General features: G+C 38.1%; 1 protein-coding gene across 6 annotated transcripts in view; it reads right to left on the bottom strand.

Annotated features, from left to right (window-relative positions):
* STARD9 (StAR related lipid transfer domain containing 9) overlaps nucleotides 1-21,148 on the bottom strand; it is a 113,087-nt gene that overhangs the window by 16,004 nt on the left and 75,935 nt on the right. For all 6 annotated transcript variants that reach the window (XM_039327819.1, XM_039327905.1, XM_039328000.1 and 3 more), the window contains 2 exons: nucleotides 1,758-11,453; nucleotides 409-606 (listed from right to left, as the gene is read on the bottom strand). In XM_039327819.1, the coding sequence (XP_039183753.1) occupies nucleotides 409-606; nucleotides 1,758-11,453 (9,894 nt within the window). The remainder of the gene's footprint in view (nucleotides 1-408; nucleotides 607-1,757; nucleotides 11,454-21,148) is intronic.

The following is a 21,148-nucleotide window of genomic DNA, read 5'->3' as shown; positions in this document are numbered from 1 at the left end:
GGACGAATGACAATGATTCCCCTCATTACGAATTGTCCCTGTCCCTGCGTTCCTGTTGGCCAGCATATTAGGGGCTGAGGTTTCTTCTGGTGGGGCACCAAATTGCCCCTATACCTAGTTGGCCAGGGCGACTTGCTCCCTGCCAACCTGGTCATGCTCAATCAGCTGTGCTGACCCATCTCTGCCTTCCTGGCTATGCCCACCCGCCTGGGCCAACCAGAACATGCTGAGTCGTCCATGCCAAGTCATCCACACCGACCCAGCATGCCCACTCATCCATGCCAACCAGCCTCACTCACCCATCTGCACAAACCCTGTTGCACCCACACTTCTGCTCCTACCCATCCACATCAACCTGTCTGTGTCAAGTTGTTCTAGGCCCTTCTAAATGGCCCTGGGTCACCCTACCTTGTATTTTCTACAATATCTCGCCTCAATTGCTGGAGGTATTCACGGCGTCGGCTGGGCAGATCTATTTCTCTCTGGTTACTGTCCAAGGTTTGCAAAAAACTCAGATGCTTTTGTGGACTAAGACTGCGACTCCTTCTGAAGCACTGAAGTCTCTCTTCTCTCTGTCTCCTTAAAATTTCAATTGATTTCTTGTGCCTATTATGGGAATGGGAAAAAAGGATATTTAAAAATAAAATAAGTTGTATTTTTTAAAAAAACAATTTAAAAACAATTTTACAAGATTGATAGAAGGGAGAAGATAACATATCAGATGGAAGGAATGTAACCTTATTTAGTATGCAGGTTGAACCTAAGTCTGAAATAAACTTGCTATGTTTAATATACATTATTTCCAGGTTAGGATGCCTTGGGCTGCAATCCCTTTGCTGAAGTTGTTATAGCTATAAAATACTTCCAGTATTTATTCTGGAATCTATAATCCCTAATTTACCAGAGATAAGGATAACTCAGAATCCCCTGCCATTGTCTTACTCTAACTGCTAGGTTAGAGGTTACTCAGTAGTACTCAGATGCCAAGTAGTATTCGAACATGTTCTGATAATATTATACTTCAGGTTTTTCCCCTTTCCTCCCCTTCTCTCTTCTCCTTTCCCCATCATTGGTTGTTAGTAAGAAATTAGTAATATCAATATATTAAGTTCATGAATGTTTACGCCTTTTAATAATAGCTGTGAGTCTGAAAATATATTACTCCTTCCGATTTATGGTTCTGGGAAAAATTCATTACACATTATCAAGAGGGAACGCTCTTGGGAAGATATGATTAACAGCAGCTGCTCAAATTTCAAAATATCTACTTCTGTTCTGCAATATTTTATTTTTCTTTTATTGATGGTGGTACAGGTAGTCTTCGACTTACAACCATTTCTTTAGTGACCATTCAACATTAAAACAGCATTGAAAAACATTGACTTATGACTGCTTTTCACACTTACAACCATTGCAGCATCCCCATGGTCACATGTTTAAAATTCAGACACTTGGCAACTGACTCCTATTTATGACCGTGGCAGTATTCCAAGGTCTTGTGTTCACCTTTTGCAACTTTCTGACAAGCAAAGTCAATGGGAAAGCCAGATTCACTTAACAACCATGTTATTGATTTAACAACTGTAGTGATTAACAACGGTCTCAAGAAAGGTCATAAAATGGAGCAAAATCCCTTTAAAAACTGCTCTGCTTAGCAACAGAATTTTTGGGCACAATTGTGCTCATAAGTCGGGGACTACCTTTATGTCAAACTCTTGCTGTATTTAGCTAATGTGTAATGTGGAGAAAATAATTACCTTTCATAAAGCTGCTGTTTTATGGGCACTGCTGTCAATTCCTCACCCACTACATTCTGAAGAATCCTCAGTTGTGCATCAGTTTCACCAATCCCATAGGTCAACTTTGCTTCCGTGAGTTCCACGGTAAGAGGCTGCTGACTCATATCTAAATGTATTCCAGACATAACCTGGGCACGCTCTCTTCTTAGTCTCTCAATCTCTCTAGCTCTCCTTTCGCTAAGTAGAGATCTCTCTTCTATTTCAGTTGTTCTTCTGTTAGCTGATTTCCCTTCTGTCTGGCTGTGGATATCACTAGCACTCAGTGTCAGGCTAGTTAAGGAAGAGTGAGGCGCTCCCTTGACACCACGCCAATTGCTGAATTTATTGTGCATGGGCAGGTCACGAAGACTGTAACTTCGATGTCTGTGGGCATTTACTAAAGAAGTATTCCCATTTAGCAAGATTTCAGTATTACATACACTATCAATATCAGATCCTGTTTTTGTATCATCATCATTGTCATCATCATCATCTTCAACATCATCTTGCAGGTCACTCATTTCTGACCTGAGAAAACAACCACTCTTCTCATTTCTCCAGATCTGGGGGCATGGTTGAGAAGAATCCAGAACACATTCATGAGTTTCTTCAGATTTTACACATGAAGAGGTATTATGCTCATCTAAAGATTTTGGTAAAGACTTCTTAGATGGTGAACATTCTGAATTTCTAATGGAGTTTCCACTTTTAATTCCTCCTGAGAAGTTTCTTGCCCTTCTCATGGCTTGTGTCTGATGAAATGAATGTTCTGTGGGAAGGGTTTCTCCATGATCATCAATTACATATTCCCCATGGCTAGAAAGTTCTAAAGTACTGCTTGAGTGATAAAGTCTTTCAGTGTGAACCGCAGTATGTGTGTCAATGGTAAATCTTTGCTTTTGTTTTTTGGAAAGCACTGTGGTCATGTTTTTATCCAAGCCATTTCCAGACCTTTTAGGAACGTCCTTCCTCTCTCTAGGTGAGGCAGACTCACTGTCCACCTCAGCATGTGAACAAGTATCAAGACATGATTTCCAAGAACACCTATTATACTGTAGATCTGAGTCTTTTTTCTTAAAACCAGTTCCTGAATTTTCAGTACTTTTCATCTGTTTCCCAGCAGATGCTTTGGAAGAAGTACTTGAAATCTCCGATGTATGTTGTTGGTTGATTGGACTTGCACTTAGTATCAAAATTGGGGAAGAAGCTCTGTCGACTAGCAAGTTATTTTTACAACACGGTTCCCTTGTTTCTGAAATGCTAGTTTTATCAATAGGATTCTTATCTTGAAAATAACAGTTGGGAGACAGAGAGATACAAGAAGCAGGATTACTAACAGCAGTAGCTGAAGACTTAAGTCTAGAATTATATAATGGGGCGGCAGTTGGGTATACTTTGGGACTACTGAAAGCAGGTGTTGATGAAATAGTTAATGGTGTTTTAGGCACTTCTGAGGAAGAACTGGAATGTATACCTAAGGTAGATTGAGGCAAATAATAATGTTCTTGAGTATCAACATCATGACTTCTTATGTCAGGCATACTCAGCAATTTCCTTCCTTTAGTTTTTGATGTTCTTTCCTTAGGTAGAGTTAAAGTATCTGGATGTACTAGCTTCACAATAACATTTACTTCCTGAGATTTCACTACGTCAGTTTTCATATTAGCAATACTTTGTCTGTCCTCAATCGTATTTTGAGGATGTCCTAACATATCAGTTTGAATGCCTATGTCTTCTGTTGTTTGAGTATGGCGATCAAACATGCTAAAGCTTGTTCTCTGTTCAACTGCTTTATGGTAACTTGGTTCATTGTCCTTTATTGTTTGAAAGGACAAATTTCCAAGCAGCTCAGAAGTGTTGTGAAGAAGCTGTGAAAGGTGCATGGAAAGATTCTGCACACTTGACCAAGAAGAAGGTTCTTGGAATGAACTCTTGCTTGGCTCAGGTTTTCTTGCAGGTAGGTCTGTATAGCTTCTGCGATGCCTCTTCTGTCTCTTATGCTTTGCTGGAGCTTCTGTCTGTGTTTCCTGATCACAAATAAGTATTTCTTGCTCTTTGTTATATGCTAAATTTGTTTTAGTAGGGTAGAAGAGAACAATTTCATCAACTTGTGTGGAAATATTTTCAGATTGTTGAGTGCGTCTCATATCTGGGAGAACATTTTCACAACCAGAAATGCAGTTTTCTGGTGTGTTTTCAAGTTCATCCTGAGAAATATTTGTATCATGTTTGCCATTTCCATCAGAATGTGTAGATTCAAAACTTTCTCTTGCAACATCCCACCTGTGGAGATCTTCTGTACTACTAAGGGTGCTGGACAACATTCTTGCATTAGCGTATGAACTGAGATGGGAATGGAATGGAGAATTTTGAGAATTCAAGCCATTATCCACACTAGAACATCTCATAACAGTCTGATTATCCAAACTCAGTGGAGGAGGATTGCCAGAAACATCACTTGCACTTCCAAACACATATTGCTTCCAACCCATCTTGCAACTTTCATCTTGCTGCCATGTGTGTATGTAAGGGTTTATATCACTTGAATCAAAGTGCATGGAATCATTATTCTCTTTATCTAGTTCATTTGTTGCCTCCAATTGATATCTCAGTTCTTTATTTTTGTTTATATAACCATGCAGTGGAGTAATGCTACTTGAGCATTTGCTTGCTTCTATATCTGTCAGATTATCAGTAGAGTAAGCAACAGTTTTTAGGCAAAGAACGGGAGGTGAATCTGAAGAAGGGATATCTTGAGATTGTTCTTTATAGTCTCCTTGGGCTTCAATAGATTTCTTTTGAAATTTGGGTTTATAATTAATTGCAACATTCTCTGTCTTTAATTTTGATAAGCTTTTAGCACTGCACATGTCATCCTCAGTTGGAGAGGGAGGCTCAATGCTCATATTTAATTCCTGTAATGACTTAGAAGCTGTATGCACAGAAAAGTCTACTTCAGAAGTTTCTGAAGCACATTCAACAACAGAAGTAGCAATCACTGGTGCTGATAAGCTATGACTTTGCAAATCTGGCCACTGTTGATCTTTTTTTATTCTCTTTGCATTCTGTGAAGTGGAAATGTTATTTTTATTCTTATGTATGGCTGATGCAGGTTCTTCTTGTAAAGTTAAACAGTCATTTATTGACAAATATCTGGGAGGAATTCTGTCATGTTTTCTTGAACTGTTTAGTTGGTCTGATGTCAAAATCTCTCTCTCAGCCTTCACCATCTTACATGCAGTTGTATGAGAGTTACCTATTTCTGTAGTAGAAATATTTATTGCATCCACATTGCTATTTAAATATAATGTACTCTGCTCTCTTTGTAAACCAAGATTTGTATTTAAATTGTGGTATAAAGTTTTGTCACTATCTTTTAAGCATTCTTTTTGTGGTAAGACAATATTCCGAGGTTCCTGACAATCAGTTACTTCATGGCATTTTTTCTCAGACTTAAAATTATGTATTCCATTGCAATTTAAAACTGAGTTTCTTTGACAGCTAGATAATGGGAGACATTGATTTCCTTCTGCAAGAAAAAGAATTGTTTCTGAAGTACACAATGGTGGGTTAAGGATTTCAGAATCTTCACATTGGCTTTCCTGCATCTGACTGGCAGTAATTGAAGGACAATTTAATGGAGAAGGGTTTAAAGCGGCAGGTATCAAAGTCTCACTGAGACTTGTGTTGCTTTTAAGAGATGTTTCTGAAGATGAGGAACAACTATCTGGCAAATCTTGGTGACAAATCAAGTTATTTTCTTGGAGTTGAAAAGTAGCTGTCAAACTGGAAGTCAAAAGAGAATCGTGCTGTGAGTTGGTAGATGAAGTACATGTAGAACATGAGGAACACTCTTGGGACTTTGGGGGGCTGGCATTTTTAGATAAAATGCAAGCTGAAAAATCTTCCATAGAACATTTAGAAAGTGTTGTTGTTTCATGACTGCTTCTTTCATTAAAACGTTGAGGAGTAAGCAAGTTTTTTTCTGGTAATTTGGTTTCTGTTCTAGTCACGTAATTGTCAGGCCATAAAGAGCCATTTTCTTGGTCACAGACACATTCAGGGAAATTATTTTGACCTTGTTTTTGATTTTGATAGATCTCTTCAATGCGATCACCATGTCCATCATTTTTGCTGTCTTGCTGACATAAAGCATAATCCTCTGCACTTGATACAGGAAGATCAGACCCTTCGGAGTTAAGAAACTTATTCTCCTCAAAATAAAGATCATCTGTAGCTAGTGTATTCAAGTGTCTAGCAGAGTAGCCAGACATATAAGAATTCATATTACACCCTGAACCACAATCGTCCACACAATGAGTATTTTCCCATTTGAATTTGTCAGAATTTCTTGAAAGAGTCTCACCGACTTCAGAGGTTGCTACAGTGTTATCTTCTATAGAGAACTCATGAGATGTTCTGCATGCACGACTTTCTGTGGTTTCTGTTTGACATCCCCCGAACTGATTACATTTTTCAATATTGGTTTTGCATTCACTTTCAATGCATTTGGAAGTAAGGCATTTATTTTCTTGATTATATTGCACTAAAGAGTCCACCTCTTTCTGGCTGACACTATTCTCAAAACAATCTTGAAAAGAATATGTCATTTCTTCTATCTCATCTTTGAATACGGAAGTGGAGAATATTTTTTCAGAGATTATTAAGCCCAATGTAGCACTTTCTTTCTGAGATATATTGGATGAGTTTAATAACTGTTCAGACTCTTCATGAAACTTGCCTACATTGTGACTTATAGAAGAATCCAACCTTTTGTGAGGGAAAACATTGTTTTGTGTGTTGTCAACAGAAGCATAATCTAATGATTTATGGCATTTCATAAATTTTGAATATGTGCCCTGCTTATTAGGATTTTGCTCAGATACAGAATAATTTAAAGTTTTATTTAGCATTAAATCATCTACAGATTTAGCTATTTCCTCTTTGTCAACAGAAGATAGTGTTCCGGCTTTCCCATTACTCTTTCTTTGTGTATCATAATACTGGAGTACTTCATTGCAGACATTATTGCTCAATGGTAGCGTTGGATCATTTGCTGTATGAGGATCACTGTTCCTATTTTCTCCATGTTTAATTTCTGTTTGTAACGAAGGACATGGTGTGGGATCATGGGAAAATCTTTTAACAGTGATTGATGTTAAACCATAATCTTGATTTATATTTACTGGTGCAGTTCTTTGGTTAACTGGCATCAAATTATCAACAGTATCAGCACCATTCCTTGAAAACATGTGAGGTAGCAATCTTTTTTGTTTTGATACTTCATTTAAAGATGCATCATTATCTGAATAGTAACTACTTATGTTTGCTGGTAAAGCTTGATCTTGGAAGATATCCTGTTCTGGATTTCCATTATTTTCTTTAAAACACACCCCTTCCTTTTCTGCCTTGAAAGTAGGCATGGTTTGTGCTTTGATGGTTTGAGGCAGAGCCTCAGGTATACATACTTGTCCTGGACTTATCAGATGTACTGGCTCATTTTCCTTAGGAAGGCAGCACCTTGGTGTAGACTTATAAGCATCAAGACTGTTTTCAACAAACTTATCACAATGTTCTGAAATAGAATTCTGAGAATAATCTGGGGAAGATTGAGGTGCATTAATGCTTTCAACATCACTAACTTGTTTGAATTCTTTTTTAATTCCACACCGTTCAGTGACATCTTTATTATCCCCTAAATTAGCACTATCATTATTGTCTTTCAGTATTTCCCTCATATGATTCCAAAGATTTGTTGATCCTTTCTCATCATGTGTTTCAATATTATTAATACATATATCAAGTAAATCAAGTTCATCATTTTGTTCTTCCAATTTAGAAGCAGTGAAGTATATTTCTGGTATTTCAGCAGTATCATATTTTGTTCCATCACCATTGCCACAATAAATAAAACATGGAGTATGATTTTTTTGCAGCAAGGCAGTATTTTCAGCAAGTGGTAACCCAGTTAATTTTGAATTTGCACATTCCTCATTTTTTCTTGCCTCCCTCTGTTCTTTATCTACTCCATTAGAATAGTTTATTTCCCCATCAGCTTTATCTTCCTCAATAGCATCAGGATATTCTGTTAAGCTTTCTTTTGAAAAGATCTCACTGCTACTATATATTTTTTTATCTTTTTTACTGTAGCTTAAATTAATATCTTGCCTATACTTCATAGTTATTGCAGTCACTGATGGTTTGGAACCATGGATATTTTCTGTACAAGTATCATTTTTAACTAGTTGGTCAACAGAAAACTCTACTGTGCTTTTAGAACTTTCTTTTATATCCTCAGGGAAAAAAAGTTGTTTTCCCTTTTCTTGGACTTTATTATGATTAGTAGTAGGTATGTGGATATTACTCTCACACCTCATTGCTAGCTCTGACTCATACAGATCTTCTTCACTAGAATCAGTGAGCTGTATCTTCTCTTCATCTTCTACTGCTGCAATTACAGATTGGTTTGGGCAACATTTCTCATTACCCTTGTTGGGTTTCTGAATCAAATTAGAGACTTCAAAGTTTTGCCTACTTTCTAATGCTTCAAAGGTACAGTAATTGTGTAAACGTTTATGTTGACTAAGTTTCATTTCTAACATGTCACATTCCAGCTCATTGATACTAATTACTAGCTTATTGAGTTCTTCAGAGTTTATGGCTGTACTATTGCATTCAGTCTGATCTTCCTCTGACATCCTAGGGATTCTTCTCTCAACAGACTCTTTTAGATTGTTGGACAATTTATTGGTATACAGACAGAAGTTTTGAGAAGCTGTGACTGATAAAATTCTATCTTCTCCCAAAGTTCTAGAGTCATTTCCAGAGTTATTTTTGGATAGGCCAGAATGCAATTCTGCTCCCAAGCAAACATTCTTATTTAATGAATAATGCAAATCTGGAGCTTCTTTTCGCTCTTTTATTGCAGGTATGCAACTTGTGTTTTTTCCAAAGTGAACGGAGTTACACACAAGACGATTAGTTATCTCTGAGTGTTTCTGATCTGAGGGATTGCTATTATTTTCCATAAAAGAAGATCTCATCTGACAAACTTCCTTAATCCTAGGTATGTTTTCATAACACATATCTGAGTTGAACTGCGGAGTGAATTTTTCACTTATTTCAGAAGAACAATCAAGTGAAGTATTAGTTTTTTTCTCACTTCCATCTACATTGGAATGTACTGATTTGTCAATCACAAAATCCACAGGTAAAGGTGTTTTTTGTTTGGAAACAGAATTTATGTTACATTTGTTCCCCTCACTGCTGTTCTCCATCATATTTTGAGCACTAAAAGTTGGGAAAGCTTTCTGGCTCATGTTTGTTCCAGAATAATCAACTTTTAGGCTTGAAGAGGAACCATTTATTAAACCTTTTGTCTGAAATTCAAATTTATTTTCTGAATCCCATTCTTCAGCTTGAGGTACTTCTTCCACATCTCTAAATGAGGGAACCTCTAAAGCAGATTCCCTCAGGACATCCCTGCACTCTTGCATGGTGTCTTTTTCAGGTTCAGAGGTCTGCGTTAATATTGCAAACTGGTCACTGGAGTGAAGGGCCACTTTATCTATGTGGTTTAACTCAACTATTTTTGAGTCTCTTGTGTTACTATCTGAATCAGAATTGGCATCTCCCTTTTCAATTGTTCTAAAAAGACATTCTTCAAAATCAGTATTTATATAAATTTCTTTTTTCTGTAAAATAGGAGCATCTTGATCTCTGGAAACCTCAGAATAAGGTGATGAAACAGACTCTGAGGTTGGTTTCAAACAGCTGGATGTTTCTTCCCATTCACTGGTGGATCTTGCTTCAGATAAGCTGTTTGGCTGTTGACAATTAGATGTGGGTAAAGAGGCAGCCTCACTGTAACATGGTTTTGTAGGAAATGTAGAAACAGGACAAAATGATGAATTTTTCCTTGAAAAAGAAAATAATGATGTGTTTTCTAGAGCTTCTACTTCAAGATGTTTCCTTGTTTCTGGTAAAGGTACTGATGGTGCTGTAGATGAAATTAGCCTTTCAATCTTATTTGGCTCATGAGAAATCTGATGGGGTTTTTTATAGCAAGTAACAAATGATAATTCAGCAGCTGATTGTCTTACATCATCCTTCTTCATCCAGTAGCTTGATTTATTAGCAGGGTACATCTGAGGAACCCAAAATTCTGAACGGTCTTGAGATGAAGGAACAGTTATTATAGGTCTATTCTTTTGATTTTTCAAATTGTTGGACAGCCAAGCATCTGTCAAAACTGAAAGATTTTCACCATCAATGTGTGACACTTGATCTGCTGAGAAACTGATTTTCATCTTGTTCAGTGTTTGATCACAAACTGTACTAAACTGTGAGCTGACGTCTAGATAAAAAGAACTTGCATTAAGACTTAATGCACTACTTTCACTACAGATCTGAAGCTTGTTCTGTTGGTCATTCACAACAGAGTCTGACCTTAGGTTTTGCAACTTCCAAAAAACCTCTGCTGGCACTTCATCGTAAGAGCCTCGTTTAGATTCGTCTGCCAGATCTGACACCTCATCAGCATCACCTAAGCTATCCAGAGAAAAGCTTCTTGCACCGATAGTCAGATTGCCTGATGTGGATGTGCTTGTTAACTGTAAGAGAGATTGACGATTCTCATCTTTACAGAACTTAATAGGTTCTTGATGTATTTCAGGAGAATCATTCATATTTTGGCTTTCGGTATTGTTTTCTTTTTCTATAAGTGAATCTTGTGACATTTGGCTGTCACCACTTTCTGACCCTTCTAATTCCACAGTATCTATTTGAGCTGATTCTTCCAGGTGACTCAATTGTCCCGTCAAGACCTCTGAAGTGGCACACGAAAGGGAATCCACAGAATAATTACTATCTGTGTCAGAAAACTCAATATCCTCACCTTCTTGCCAGCTGATCAGTGGATCAGGGATTATTTTGGAGATTCTATCATTCAGCATTTCAGCACTATGCCATCTTCTTTTTCCATGACAAAGCGATACATAACTATTTAGATTATTAAGGCTTCTTGCCGAAGGTGCCACCCTTAAGAATTCATGCTTTTCTAATGGATGTTTGTCCAGTGAAACCTTTTTAAAGTTCTTTGTGGTTTGGGTCCATTGTTGAAGATACGGTTTGCCATATATTGATGATTTTTTAAGTTTCTTCACAGAATTTCCAGGAAATGAACTTTGGTGCTTTTTTCTTTTATCCACCTGAAATTTTCTATTAACTTCCTGAGCTGCATTCTTTTCTAAGTTTTGAATTAATTCTCCCAGCTGTTTAATTTCAGACCCTTCCTTCTTAGTTTCAGGCTCATGCTTTTCCTTAAAATTATCAGAACAGGTCTTGGATATTTGGGCTTTAGATCTGGTTGGTCTTAAGCTACTATCTGATCTGTCCATTGTTTGCTTATGTTTACTAAGATAAATGACTTCTGTATTATTATAGTTATTTTCCACTATTCCTTTATTTCTGAAATAGATATCCTGTTTTTTGATTATCTGTTTCTGGGCTAAGAAAGATCCATCTTCTTCCTCATGAGTATTTCTTCTGGAATGTTCTTGGACTGCTCTGGGAAAGTATTCTGCAGATGGAGATTTCCTTGGTGGATTGATTATGGAGCATGTGTAGTTATGTGCTGAGGTAGATAACAGAGAAGGATCGCTCTTCAAGAAAATACTGTAGGAAAAAAACAACAATTTGAGAATAAGTTTCCCATACTTTCCTATGAATTCGTTAGGCAATTACACCACTAGAGATATTTATACAGGACCTAAGAGACTGCTCCATGAATGGACAGATTGATACAAGAGACCAGGGGGACCTATGTTAACACTTTATAGTACAACTTCATCCTCTAACTAAAAAGAGTATGTATATATGTAAATTAAATTAGTAATATGGCACTTTTCCTCATTCTCATATAATTTCTTATCCCCAAACAATTTGTCTGAAGAACAAAAGAATTCCAGGAGAAGGGCTCATTTTAGTTATTGGAACCAGCAAGAAATTTTAGAAGCTCTCAAGAATATGGTTCGCCTGACTAGGCAATCTTAACACATTATGGGTTGATTTATGAAGCTTAAAGGATTTCTGATGTTGAATTGATGCTTTTACATTGAAAAATGTCACCCCCAACTTCATATTATATTATTTCAGGTTTTCATTTTGTTTCTGTTAATAGTATTTGCAACCACTGATAGAATTTTTACTTACCATGTTATTTGGCACTTATTACATAAGTCTTTCTAGATTATTCATTTCAGGGCTCTTTCATATGAAAGCACAATTTGTCCCAGAATATCCGTGATGATTTTTTCACGAGACAAACTTTTCTCATTTCATACATTACCCTTCGTTAATCAGATACAAATAACCCATAATTTATTTAAAGCTTTTATATTGGCTTAAAGAATGCCTACTTTTAAGTACTGGCTGTTACTTTTAAAACCCTAGATCAGTGGTTCTCAACCTGTGGGTCGGGACCCCATTTGGGGTCGAACGACCATTTCATGGGGGTCGCCAAACCATGCTGTCCACCATTTTGTTCCCTTTTCCCTAGCTGTCCTACTCCCTCTTATTGGTGGCCACACCCACTTGGGGGTCACTACAACATGGGGAACTGTATTATGGGGTCACGGCATTAGAAAAGTTGAGAACCACTGCCCTAGATGGTATGGGGACAGGTTATTTGTGGGAATGCCTGATGGTCACTGCTTGTCCCACCAGATCAGACCAAGGAGCTTTCTCCAAGTCCCATCAGTGCAGCAGCGTCATTTGATGGACCCTAAGAAACCTGCTTTCTCGGTCATGATGTCTGTCTCGTGGAACAGCCTCCCCATTGAGATATGGACATCCTGGTTGGCCTTCCAGAAGGTCATGAAGATCTGGCCAGAGGTCAATGGAACGCTAATGTTGGTGGCTCCAATAAATTTGTATGGAGATTTTATCAGGAAGCTCCCATAGCTTTCTTTTAATAGTTTGTGAATTATTTTTTTGTTTTTATCTCTGTTCACTAATCAGAATTCTTTGTTAATATAGATGGGATGGGGGGAGGGTGCGTGAAATAAATAAAATGAAGGTACTGAATAGTGAAGATTTAGACAAAGCCTATAAAACCTTAAAGCTACACCATACAGCTAGAAACAAATGCTTTTAAAAATACCATATCATATTAACATTTGTAATTTTTTTTATTATACTGATGGGATTATGTGTACTTCAAAGCAATATGCTCTAAGTAGGATTACTTTTGAAGTCTGTCAGGAAATGCCATATGTTGCACAAAAAAGCATGGTATTTACTGGTTGGGGGATTGTGCTAATGTTGAGATAGCTACAGTATTTCCTGCTTTAAATTCTCTCACTAACTGAGATTAGATATATGTTGATAGGAGTCAGGGTTTGTGGTTATACATTCTTTCCTTATAGGTTTGTCTCAACAGAGTTTTGTCTAGTTATACACATTTGACCGGTTCTATGAAGCCCTACAGCACCTTATAGAATTAACACCAAAAAATGATGTCCTTATCATCATGGGGGATTGGAATGCTAAGGTAGGAAGCCAAAAGATAACCGGAATAACAGGCAAGTTTGGCCTTGGAGTACAAAATGAAGCAGGGCACAGGCTGATAGAATTTTGTCAAGAGAATACGATGGTCATAACAAACACTCTTTTCCAACAACCCAAGAGACGGCTCTACACATGGACATCACCAGACGGTCAACATAGAAATCAGATTGACTATGTGCTCTGCAGCCAAAGATGGAGAAGCTCTATACAGTCAGTAAAAACAAGACCAGGAGCTGACTGTGGCTCAGATCATGAGCTTCTCGTTGCAAAATTTAGGCTTAAATTGAAAAAAGTAGGGAAAAGCACTAGGCCACTCAGGTATGAACTAAATCATATTCCTGATGAATATACAGTAGAGGTGACAAATAGATTTAAGGAATTAGATCTGATAGACAGAGTGCCTGAAGAACTATGGATGGAAGTTCGCAACATTGTACAAGAGGTAGCAACTAAAACCATCCCAAAGAAAAAGAAATGCAAGAAAGCAAAATGGCTGTCTGAGGAAGCTTTGCAAATAGCTGAGGAAAGAAGGGAAGCGAAAGGCAAAGGAGAAAGAGAAAGATACACCCAATTGAATACAGAATTCCAGAGAATAGCTAGAAGAGATAAGAATACCTTCTTAAATGAACAGTGCAAAGAAATAGAAGAAAACAACAGAATAGGGAGGACCAGAGATCTCTTCAAGAAAATTGGAGATATGAAGGGAACGTTTCATGCAAAAATGGGCATGATAAAGGACCAAAATGGCAGAGACCTAACAGAGGCAGAAGAGATTAAGAAGAGATGGCAAAACTACACAGAAGAACTATACAAGAATGAGCTTAACATCCCAGATAACCACAATGAGATGGTCATTGACCTCGAACCAGACATCCTAGAATGTGAAGTGAAATGGGCCTTAGAAAATCTGAGCAACAACAAAGCTAGTGGAGGTGACAGTATTCCAGCTGAGCTATTCAAAATCTTAAAAGACGATGCAGTAAAAGTGCTACACTCAATTTGCCAGCAAATTTGGAAAACTCAACAGTGGCCACAGGATTGGAAAAGGTCAGTTTACATTCCAATTCCAAAGAAAGGCAATGCCAAAGAATGTTCAAACTATCGCACCATTGCACTCATTTCACATGCTAGTAAAGTTATGCTTAAAATCCTACAAGCTAGACTCCAGCAGTATGTGGATCGAGAACTACCAGAAGTACAGGCAGGATTTCGAAGAGGCAGAGGAACCAGAGATCAAATTGCCAACATACGCTGGATCATGGAGAAAGCTAGGGAGTTCCAGAAAAACATCTACTTCTGCTTCATTGACTATGCAAAAGCCTTTGATTGTGTGGATCACAACAAATTGTGGCAAGTTCTTAAAGAGATGGGAGTACCAGACCATCTCATCTGTCTCTTGAGAAACCTATATGCGGGTCAAGAAGCAACAGTGAGAACCGAACACGGAACCACTGATTGGTTCAAAATTGGAAAAGGAGTCCGGCAAGGCTGTATACTGTCACCCTGCCTATTTAACTTATATGCAGAGCACATCATGAGAAAGGCAGGGCTAGATGAATCAAAAGTTGGAATTAAGATTGCCGGGAGAAATATCAACAACCTAAGATATGCAGATGATACCACTCTAATGGCAGAAAGTGAAGAGGAACTAAAGAGCCTCTTGATGCGGGTGAAGAAGGAGAGTGCAAAAGTTGGCTTGAAACTCAACATTAAGAAAACCAAAATCATGGCATCCGGCCCTCTCAATTCCTGGCAAATAGATGGGGAAGAAATGGAGGTAGTGACAGATTTTATTTTTCTGGGCTCCAAGATAACCTCAGATGGGGACTGCAGCCAAGAAATTAAAAGACGCTTGCTCCTGGGGAGGAAAGCTATGGCAAATCTAGACAGCATTCTAAAAAGCAGAGACATCACCCTGCCAACAAAAGTGCGTATAGTCCAGGCCATGGTTTTCCCAGTTGCAATGTATGGCTGTGAAAGTTGGACCATAAGAAAGGCTGAGCGCCAAAGAATTGAGGCCTTTGAACTATGGTGCTGGAGAAGACTCCTGCGAGTCCCTTGGACTGCAAGGCGTTCAAACCGGTCAGTCCTAGAAGAGATCAACCCGACTGCTCTTTAGAAGGCCAGATCCTGAAGTTGAAACTCAAATACTTTGGCCACCTAATGAGAAGGAAGGATTCACTGGAGAAGAGCCTAATGTTGGGAAAGATTGAGGGCAATAGAAGAAGGGGACGACAGAGAATGAGATGGCTGGATGGAGTCACTGAAGCAGTAGGTGTGAATTTAAATGGACTCCAGAAGATGGTAGAGGACAGGAAGACCTGGAGGAACATTGTCCATGGGGTCGCGACGGGTCGGACACGACTTCGCAATTAACAACAACAACAATACACATTTTCTCTCCAATAAAATATATAAAGGATTTTAGGATTTTTTAAAAGGTATGGGGAGTCATTGGTTAATAATGGTCATTGGGACCAGAATTTCTGTTGTTAAGCAATGTTTTCATCTCTAGAGAAAATGGCAGCACACAAATCTAATGAATAAAATAAAAATAATCACACTTAGTGACGGTAATCTTGGCATTCCCTCTTCCCGTCATTAAACGAGGATTGCAAGTCATTGAGCAAGTCCCAGGTGCCTTGCAGGAAGACCAGCAAGCATGGGCTTATGGTTTTGTGCAGTAGTGCAGCAGCCAAGGGATTGCGGGGCTCCATACCCTACAGCTGAATTCTTCCTGTTAGGGGACACTAAATGGGCCTAAATTCGCCATGGAGGATGGAGGTTGATCCGATCAGTCTGGGAAAAGCCCTCCAGAGATCAGCAGGAGAAAGGCTAGATTCACTCCAGAGTCTAGCCCAAGCTAAAAGCAGCCGAAGTCCAAAACCACTATTTTAAGTTGGATTGTATACAACGTGCTTGGAACTGGGTAAGAATATTGATTCTCTCTCTTCTACTTGATAATTGATTTCCTAAAAAAAAAAAAAAAAAAAACCCAAGAAGCAAAAATTCTCCAAAAGTGAGTAGTAGGGGGACTCTTGCCCAACCCTCCCACAGATGGAAGTGGCAAACTAAAACTTTTATGGGGGACAGAAATATATTGAAATGAAGTAAATATAAGACTAAAATCCGGATAAGTTTAGAATTGGTGGAAATAGTTAAGATTTTCTTATCAAAGGACTATTGATGAAAACAGAAGAAAGTAACTGCTTGTTTTGAAAACTGAAAAACAAACTGGTGCTGACATCTAGTGGTAGATGAAAATATACAACTGTAGTTCCTCTGATACAGAAATTGGCAGGAAGCCCAGAAAAAGATAACTTGTTTCTTTGACCTTCAATGTCTTAACCAAACAGAGAACAGCTGCTACAAAGAAAAGAAAACATTTTGGGCTACCTACAAAGTGAGAATCATAAAACTTAGAAAAAAAAATTGACTTTCCTGGACTATAAATACTTATTGAACTGTGACTCTAAAGCTGATTTTTGGTTATTATGGAACATCAGAGATCTGCAGAAAGAACATATCAAGAAAAAACAAATACTTTCCAGGAGGAAATGTATGCCATATTGCAACTAATTCAAATGACAATGATTTTAAACCATGAGGAAATTAAAAACAACTTTGAAAATATAAATGAACACATCTTCAATTTAACCTCACAACAAAAAAACTCTCAGAAAATAAAAATAGAGAGGGATCAGATAAATCAGACAACTGAATATAAACCAAAAGAAAAAGATTTAAAGATGGAACTCATCAACGGAAGGAATTATGACTTAATCCAGGCAAAGAAAAATGTGCAGGAAATATTGGACACGGAAAAGGTATTTCAAGATTGCAAAATAAGTCTGAGGACAAGAAAAAAGATTCGACAAAATGGATTATAGAGCTGTCAGGAGAACTACAAGAACTTGAGAAACACAAGTTAAGATAGACAAGAAATGGTAAAGGAGCACCTGTCCAGCCTAGACAAGTTCAAATCACCAGGATCAGATGGATTATATCCCAAGGTTCTCAAGGAACTGACAGATGTGATCTCAGAACCACTGAACTATATTTTTCAAAGATCCTGGAGCACTGGGGAACTACCAGAGGACTGGAAAAGAGCTGATATAGTTCCCATCTTCAAAAAAGGGGAAAAATGTATCCAGGAAATTACAGACCTATCAGCCTGACCTCAATACCTGGGAAGATTCTGGAAAAGATAATCAAACAACGAATCAGCAAACACCTACAGGCAAACCAAGTCATTACTAAAAACCAACACGGATTTGTCAAAAACAGATCATGCCAGACAAACCTTATTGCATTCTTTGACCAAGTGACAAAATTAGTGGACCAGAGGAATGCTGTGGATATAATTTACTTGGACTTCAGTAAGGCATTTGATAAAGTAGACCACAACCTACTACTGGATAAGATAGAAAAATGTGGGTTAGACAACATCACCACCAGATGGATCCGTAGCTAGCTGACCTGCCGTACTCAGAGTGTGGTCCTCCACATCTACATGGAGGGAAGTGTGTAATGGGGTGCCCCAGGGCTCTGTTCTGGGCCCAGTGCTCTTCAACATCTTCATCAATGATTTCGATGAGGTGATAGATGGGGAACTCATCAAATTTGCAACTCATCAAGCTGGTAGGAATAGCCAACACTCCAGAAGACAGGCTTAGGATACAGGAGGATCTGGACAGACTTGAACACTGGGCGCTATCTAACAAAATGAAATTCAATGGTGAAAAAAGTAAGGTTCTACATTTAGGCAAGAAAAACCAAATGTACAGGTATAGTATAAGGGGTACCTTGCTCAATAGTAGTAACTGTGAGAGGGATCTCGGAGTCCTAGTGGACAATCATTTAAATATGAGCCAGCAGTGTGCTGCACCTGCCAAAAAACCCAACACAGTGCTAGGCTGCATTAACAGAGGGATAGAATCAAGATCACACAAAGTATTAATACTACTCTACAATGCCTTGGTAAGGCCACACTTGGAATACTGCATCTAGTTCTGGTCACCACGATGTAAAAAAGATGTTGAGACTCTAGAAAGAGTACAGAGAAAAGCAACAAAGATGATTAGGGGAGTGGAGGTTAAAATATATAAGGAATGGTTGCTAGAATTGGGTATGTCTAGTTTAATGAAGAGAAGGACGAGGGGGGACATGATAGCAGTGTTCCAATATCTCAGGGGCTGCCACAGAGAAGAAGGAGTCAAGCTGTTTTCCAAAGTGCCTGAAGGCAGGACAAGAAGCAACAGATGGAAACTAATCAAGGAGAAAAGCAACCTAGAACTAAGGAGAAACTTCCTGACAGTTAGAACAATTAACCAGTGGAACAACCTGCCTCCAGAAGAGGTGAATGCTCCAACACTGGAAGTTTTTAAGAAGAAACTGGATAGCCATTTGTCCGAAATGGTATATGGTTACCTGCCTGAGCAGGGGGTTGGACTTGATGACCTCCAAGGTCCCTTCCAACTTTTATTATTATTATTATTATTATTAATAATAATAATAATAATAAAAATAATAATGAGAGTGAAGAAGATCTTAAAGTCCAAACTCAATGGAGGAAATACCATAAAGGCAATCAACACCTGGGCAATTCCAGTCATTAGGTACACAGCTGGAATAGTAGACTGGACTCAAGCAGAACTAAAAGCAATGGATAGGAAGACCAGAAAAATAATGACAATGAATCATGCCCTTCATCCACACAGTGACATTGAGAGACTTTATTTACCAAGGAAAATAGGTGGGCGTGGAATGCTACAAGTACATCAGATGGTTGAAGAAGAAAAAATGGCTTTGGAAGAATATTTGAAGAACAATGATGAGGATGCACTGAAATTAATATATCAGGAAGGCTTACTGACTACTGGAGAGATCAAACTGGCCTACAAGAAAGACCAAATGAAGAACAGAATATAGGCATGGGAAGACAAAGCACCACATGGCCAATACATTAAAAAAAACAGCTGGGAAAGCAGATAATAACAAGACCTAACAATGGCTAAGAGCAGGAAAATTGAAGAAAGAGACCGAGGGACTAATTCTGGCTGCACAAGACCAAGCCTTAAGGACAAATGCATATAAAGTCAAAATTGAGAAGACAGCAACAGACAGTAAGTGCCGCCTATGCAAAGAAGCTGAAGAAACAGTGGACCACCTGGTAAGCTGTTGCAAGAAGATTGCACAGACTTACTACAAGCAGCGGCATGACAAAGTAGCAACAATGGTGCATTGGAAGATCTGCAAAAAATATCATTTGCCTGTAAGCAAAAACTGGTGGGATCATAAAAGAGAGACAGTCATAGAAAATGATAAAATTAAACTGCTCTGGGACTTCAGAATTCAAACAGACAAGCACCTGCAACATAACACCCCAGACTTAACAATTGTCGATAAGAAAGACAAAAAAGTCTGGATAGTGGACGTGGCAGTGCCTGGAGACAGCAGAATAGACGAGAAAGAACTGGAGAAGATAACAAAATACAAAGACCTACAAATAGAAATAGAAAGACTGTGGCAAAGCAAGCAAGGGTAGTACCAATAGTCATAGGCTCCTTGGGTGCAATCCCAAAACAACTGGAGCACCACTTGAACACCATTGGCATTGACAAATTCGCTATTAGTCAATTGCAAAAGGCGGCCTTACTAGGAACTGCTTCCATTCTGCGATGATACCTGTAATACCATCAAACATCCACATCTGCCTATCTCAGGTCCTGGGTAAGGACTCGATAGGTAGACAAAATGCCAAATCCAGTCTGAATATCTGGCTGACTGTGTGATGATCCATAAATAATAATAATAATAAAAAATAGAAAAATTCTGGATATAAATGAATTTTAGTTTAAGAGGGATGGGTCCTTCAAGGAGCATAGTATTTTTTATAATATGAGAAATATAAAAATGTTGGGATAGTTAATATGAGGGAAATGTTTTAGATACCTAAGTGTAATGATATCCATGTATTTTAGCTTAAGAGGGATATGTTTTTCAAGTAGTATAGTATTTCCTTCCTTCTCTCCCTCTCTCTCTCCCTCTCCCTCTCTTTCTCTCTTCCTTCTTTTTAAGATATGAGAAATGTAAAACTGTTGGGATGGCTTGTATGAGGAAAAAGATTTATATACTTAAGTGTAATTAACTTTGAGAAAATCTTAACGGAAAAGAATGTCTTGAACATTGAGGGGAAAAAAAATCTAAATAACTTTGAAAACAGGATCTATGATGAGGTAATTAAGATGTTTAATTAGAAAAGAAGCCTTATATTGATGTTGTTGTTACTTGTATAATAAATACTAGAAAAATGTTTATATTCAATTTTTAGTTATCAAAATACTAAGAAATATACTAATTTAAGGTTGGTAAAAGAGAATATTATTGGAAGAAGAGAAAATCAAGGAAAGCTACTATGCGGATTACGGAATTATAGAAATTAATTGTTATTGATTGTTTTTAAATATAAACCCAGCAACATGCTGTTTACCAAATATTAAGGTTACTAAGTTAAAATATATTAAAAGAAAAAAAAGAAGTCCAGCAAGCATGTAATGTTCAATGTGAAATGTAGCACAAGAGTTGTGGGACTGGAGGTGGTGTCTGAGTGGTGGGGAAGGGCCCACAAATGGCCCTTGGTCACTGCTGCCAAGTAAGGGAAAGTGTGCAAGTCCAGACAGCATAAATACTCACAGGCTGGGGTGACTGCTGTCGGTTGAGGGAGAACATGCAAGTGGCCTGTGAAGTATGTGCAAGCACAATAGGGTCAAGAGTGGCTGCTGCTAGGTAAGGGAAAGTCC

Source organism: Crotalus tigris, unplaced genomic scaffold (assembly GCF_016545835.1).
Source record: "Crotalus tigris isolate CLP2741 ecotype Arizona unplaced genomic scaffold, ASM1654583v1 scf7180000017545.3456711, whole genome shotgun sequence".
NCBI lineage: Eukaryota > Metazoa > Chordata > Lepidosauria > Squamata > Viperidae > Crotalus > Crotalus tigris.
This window is presented reverse-complemented; position numbering and strand designations above follow the sequence as displayed.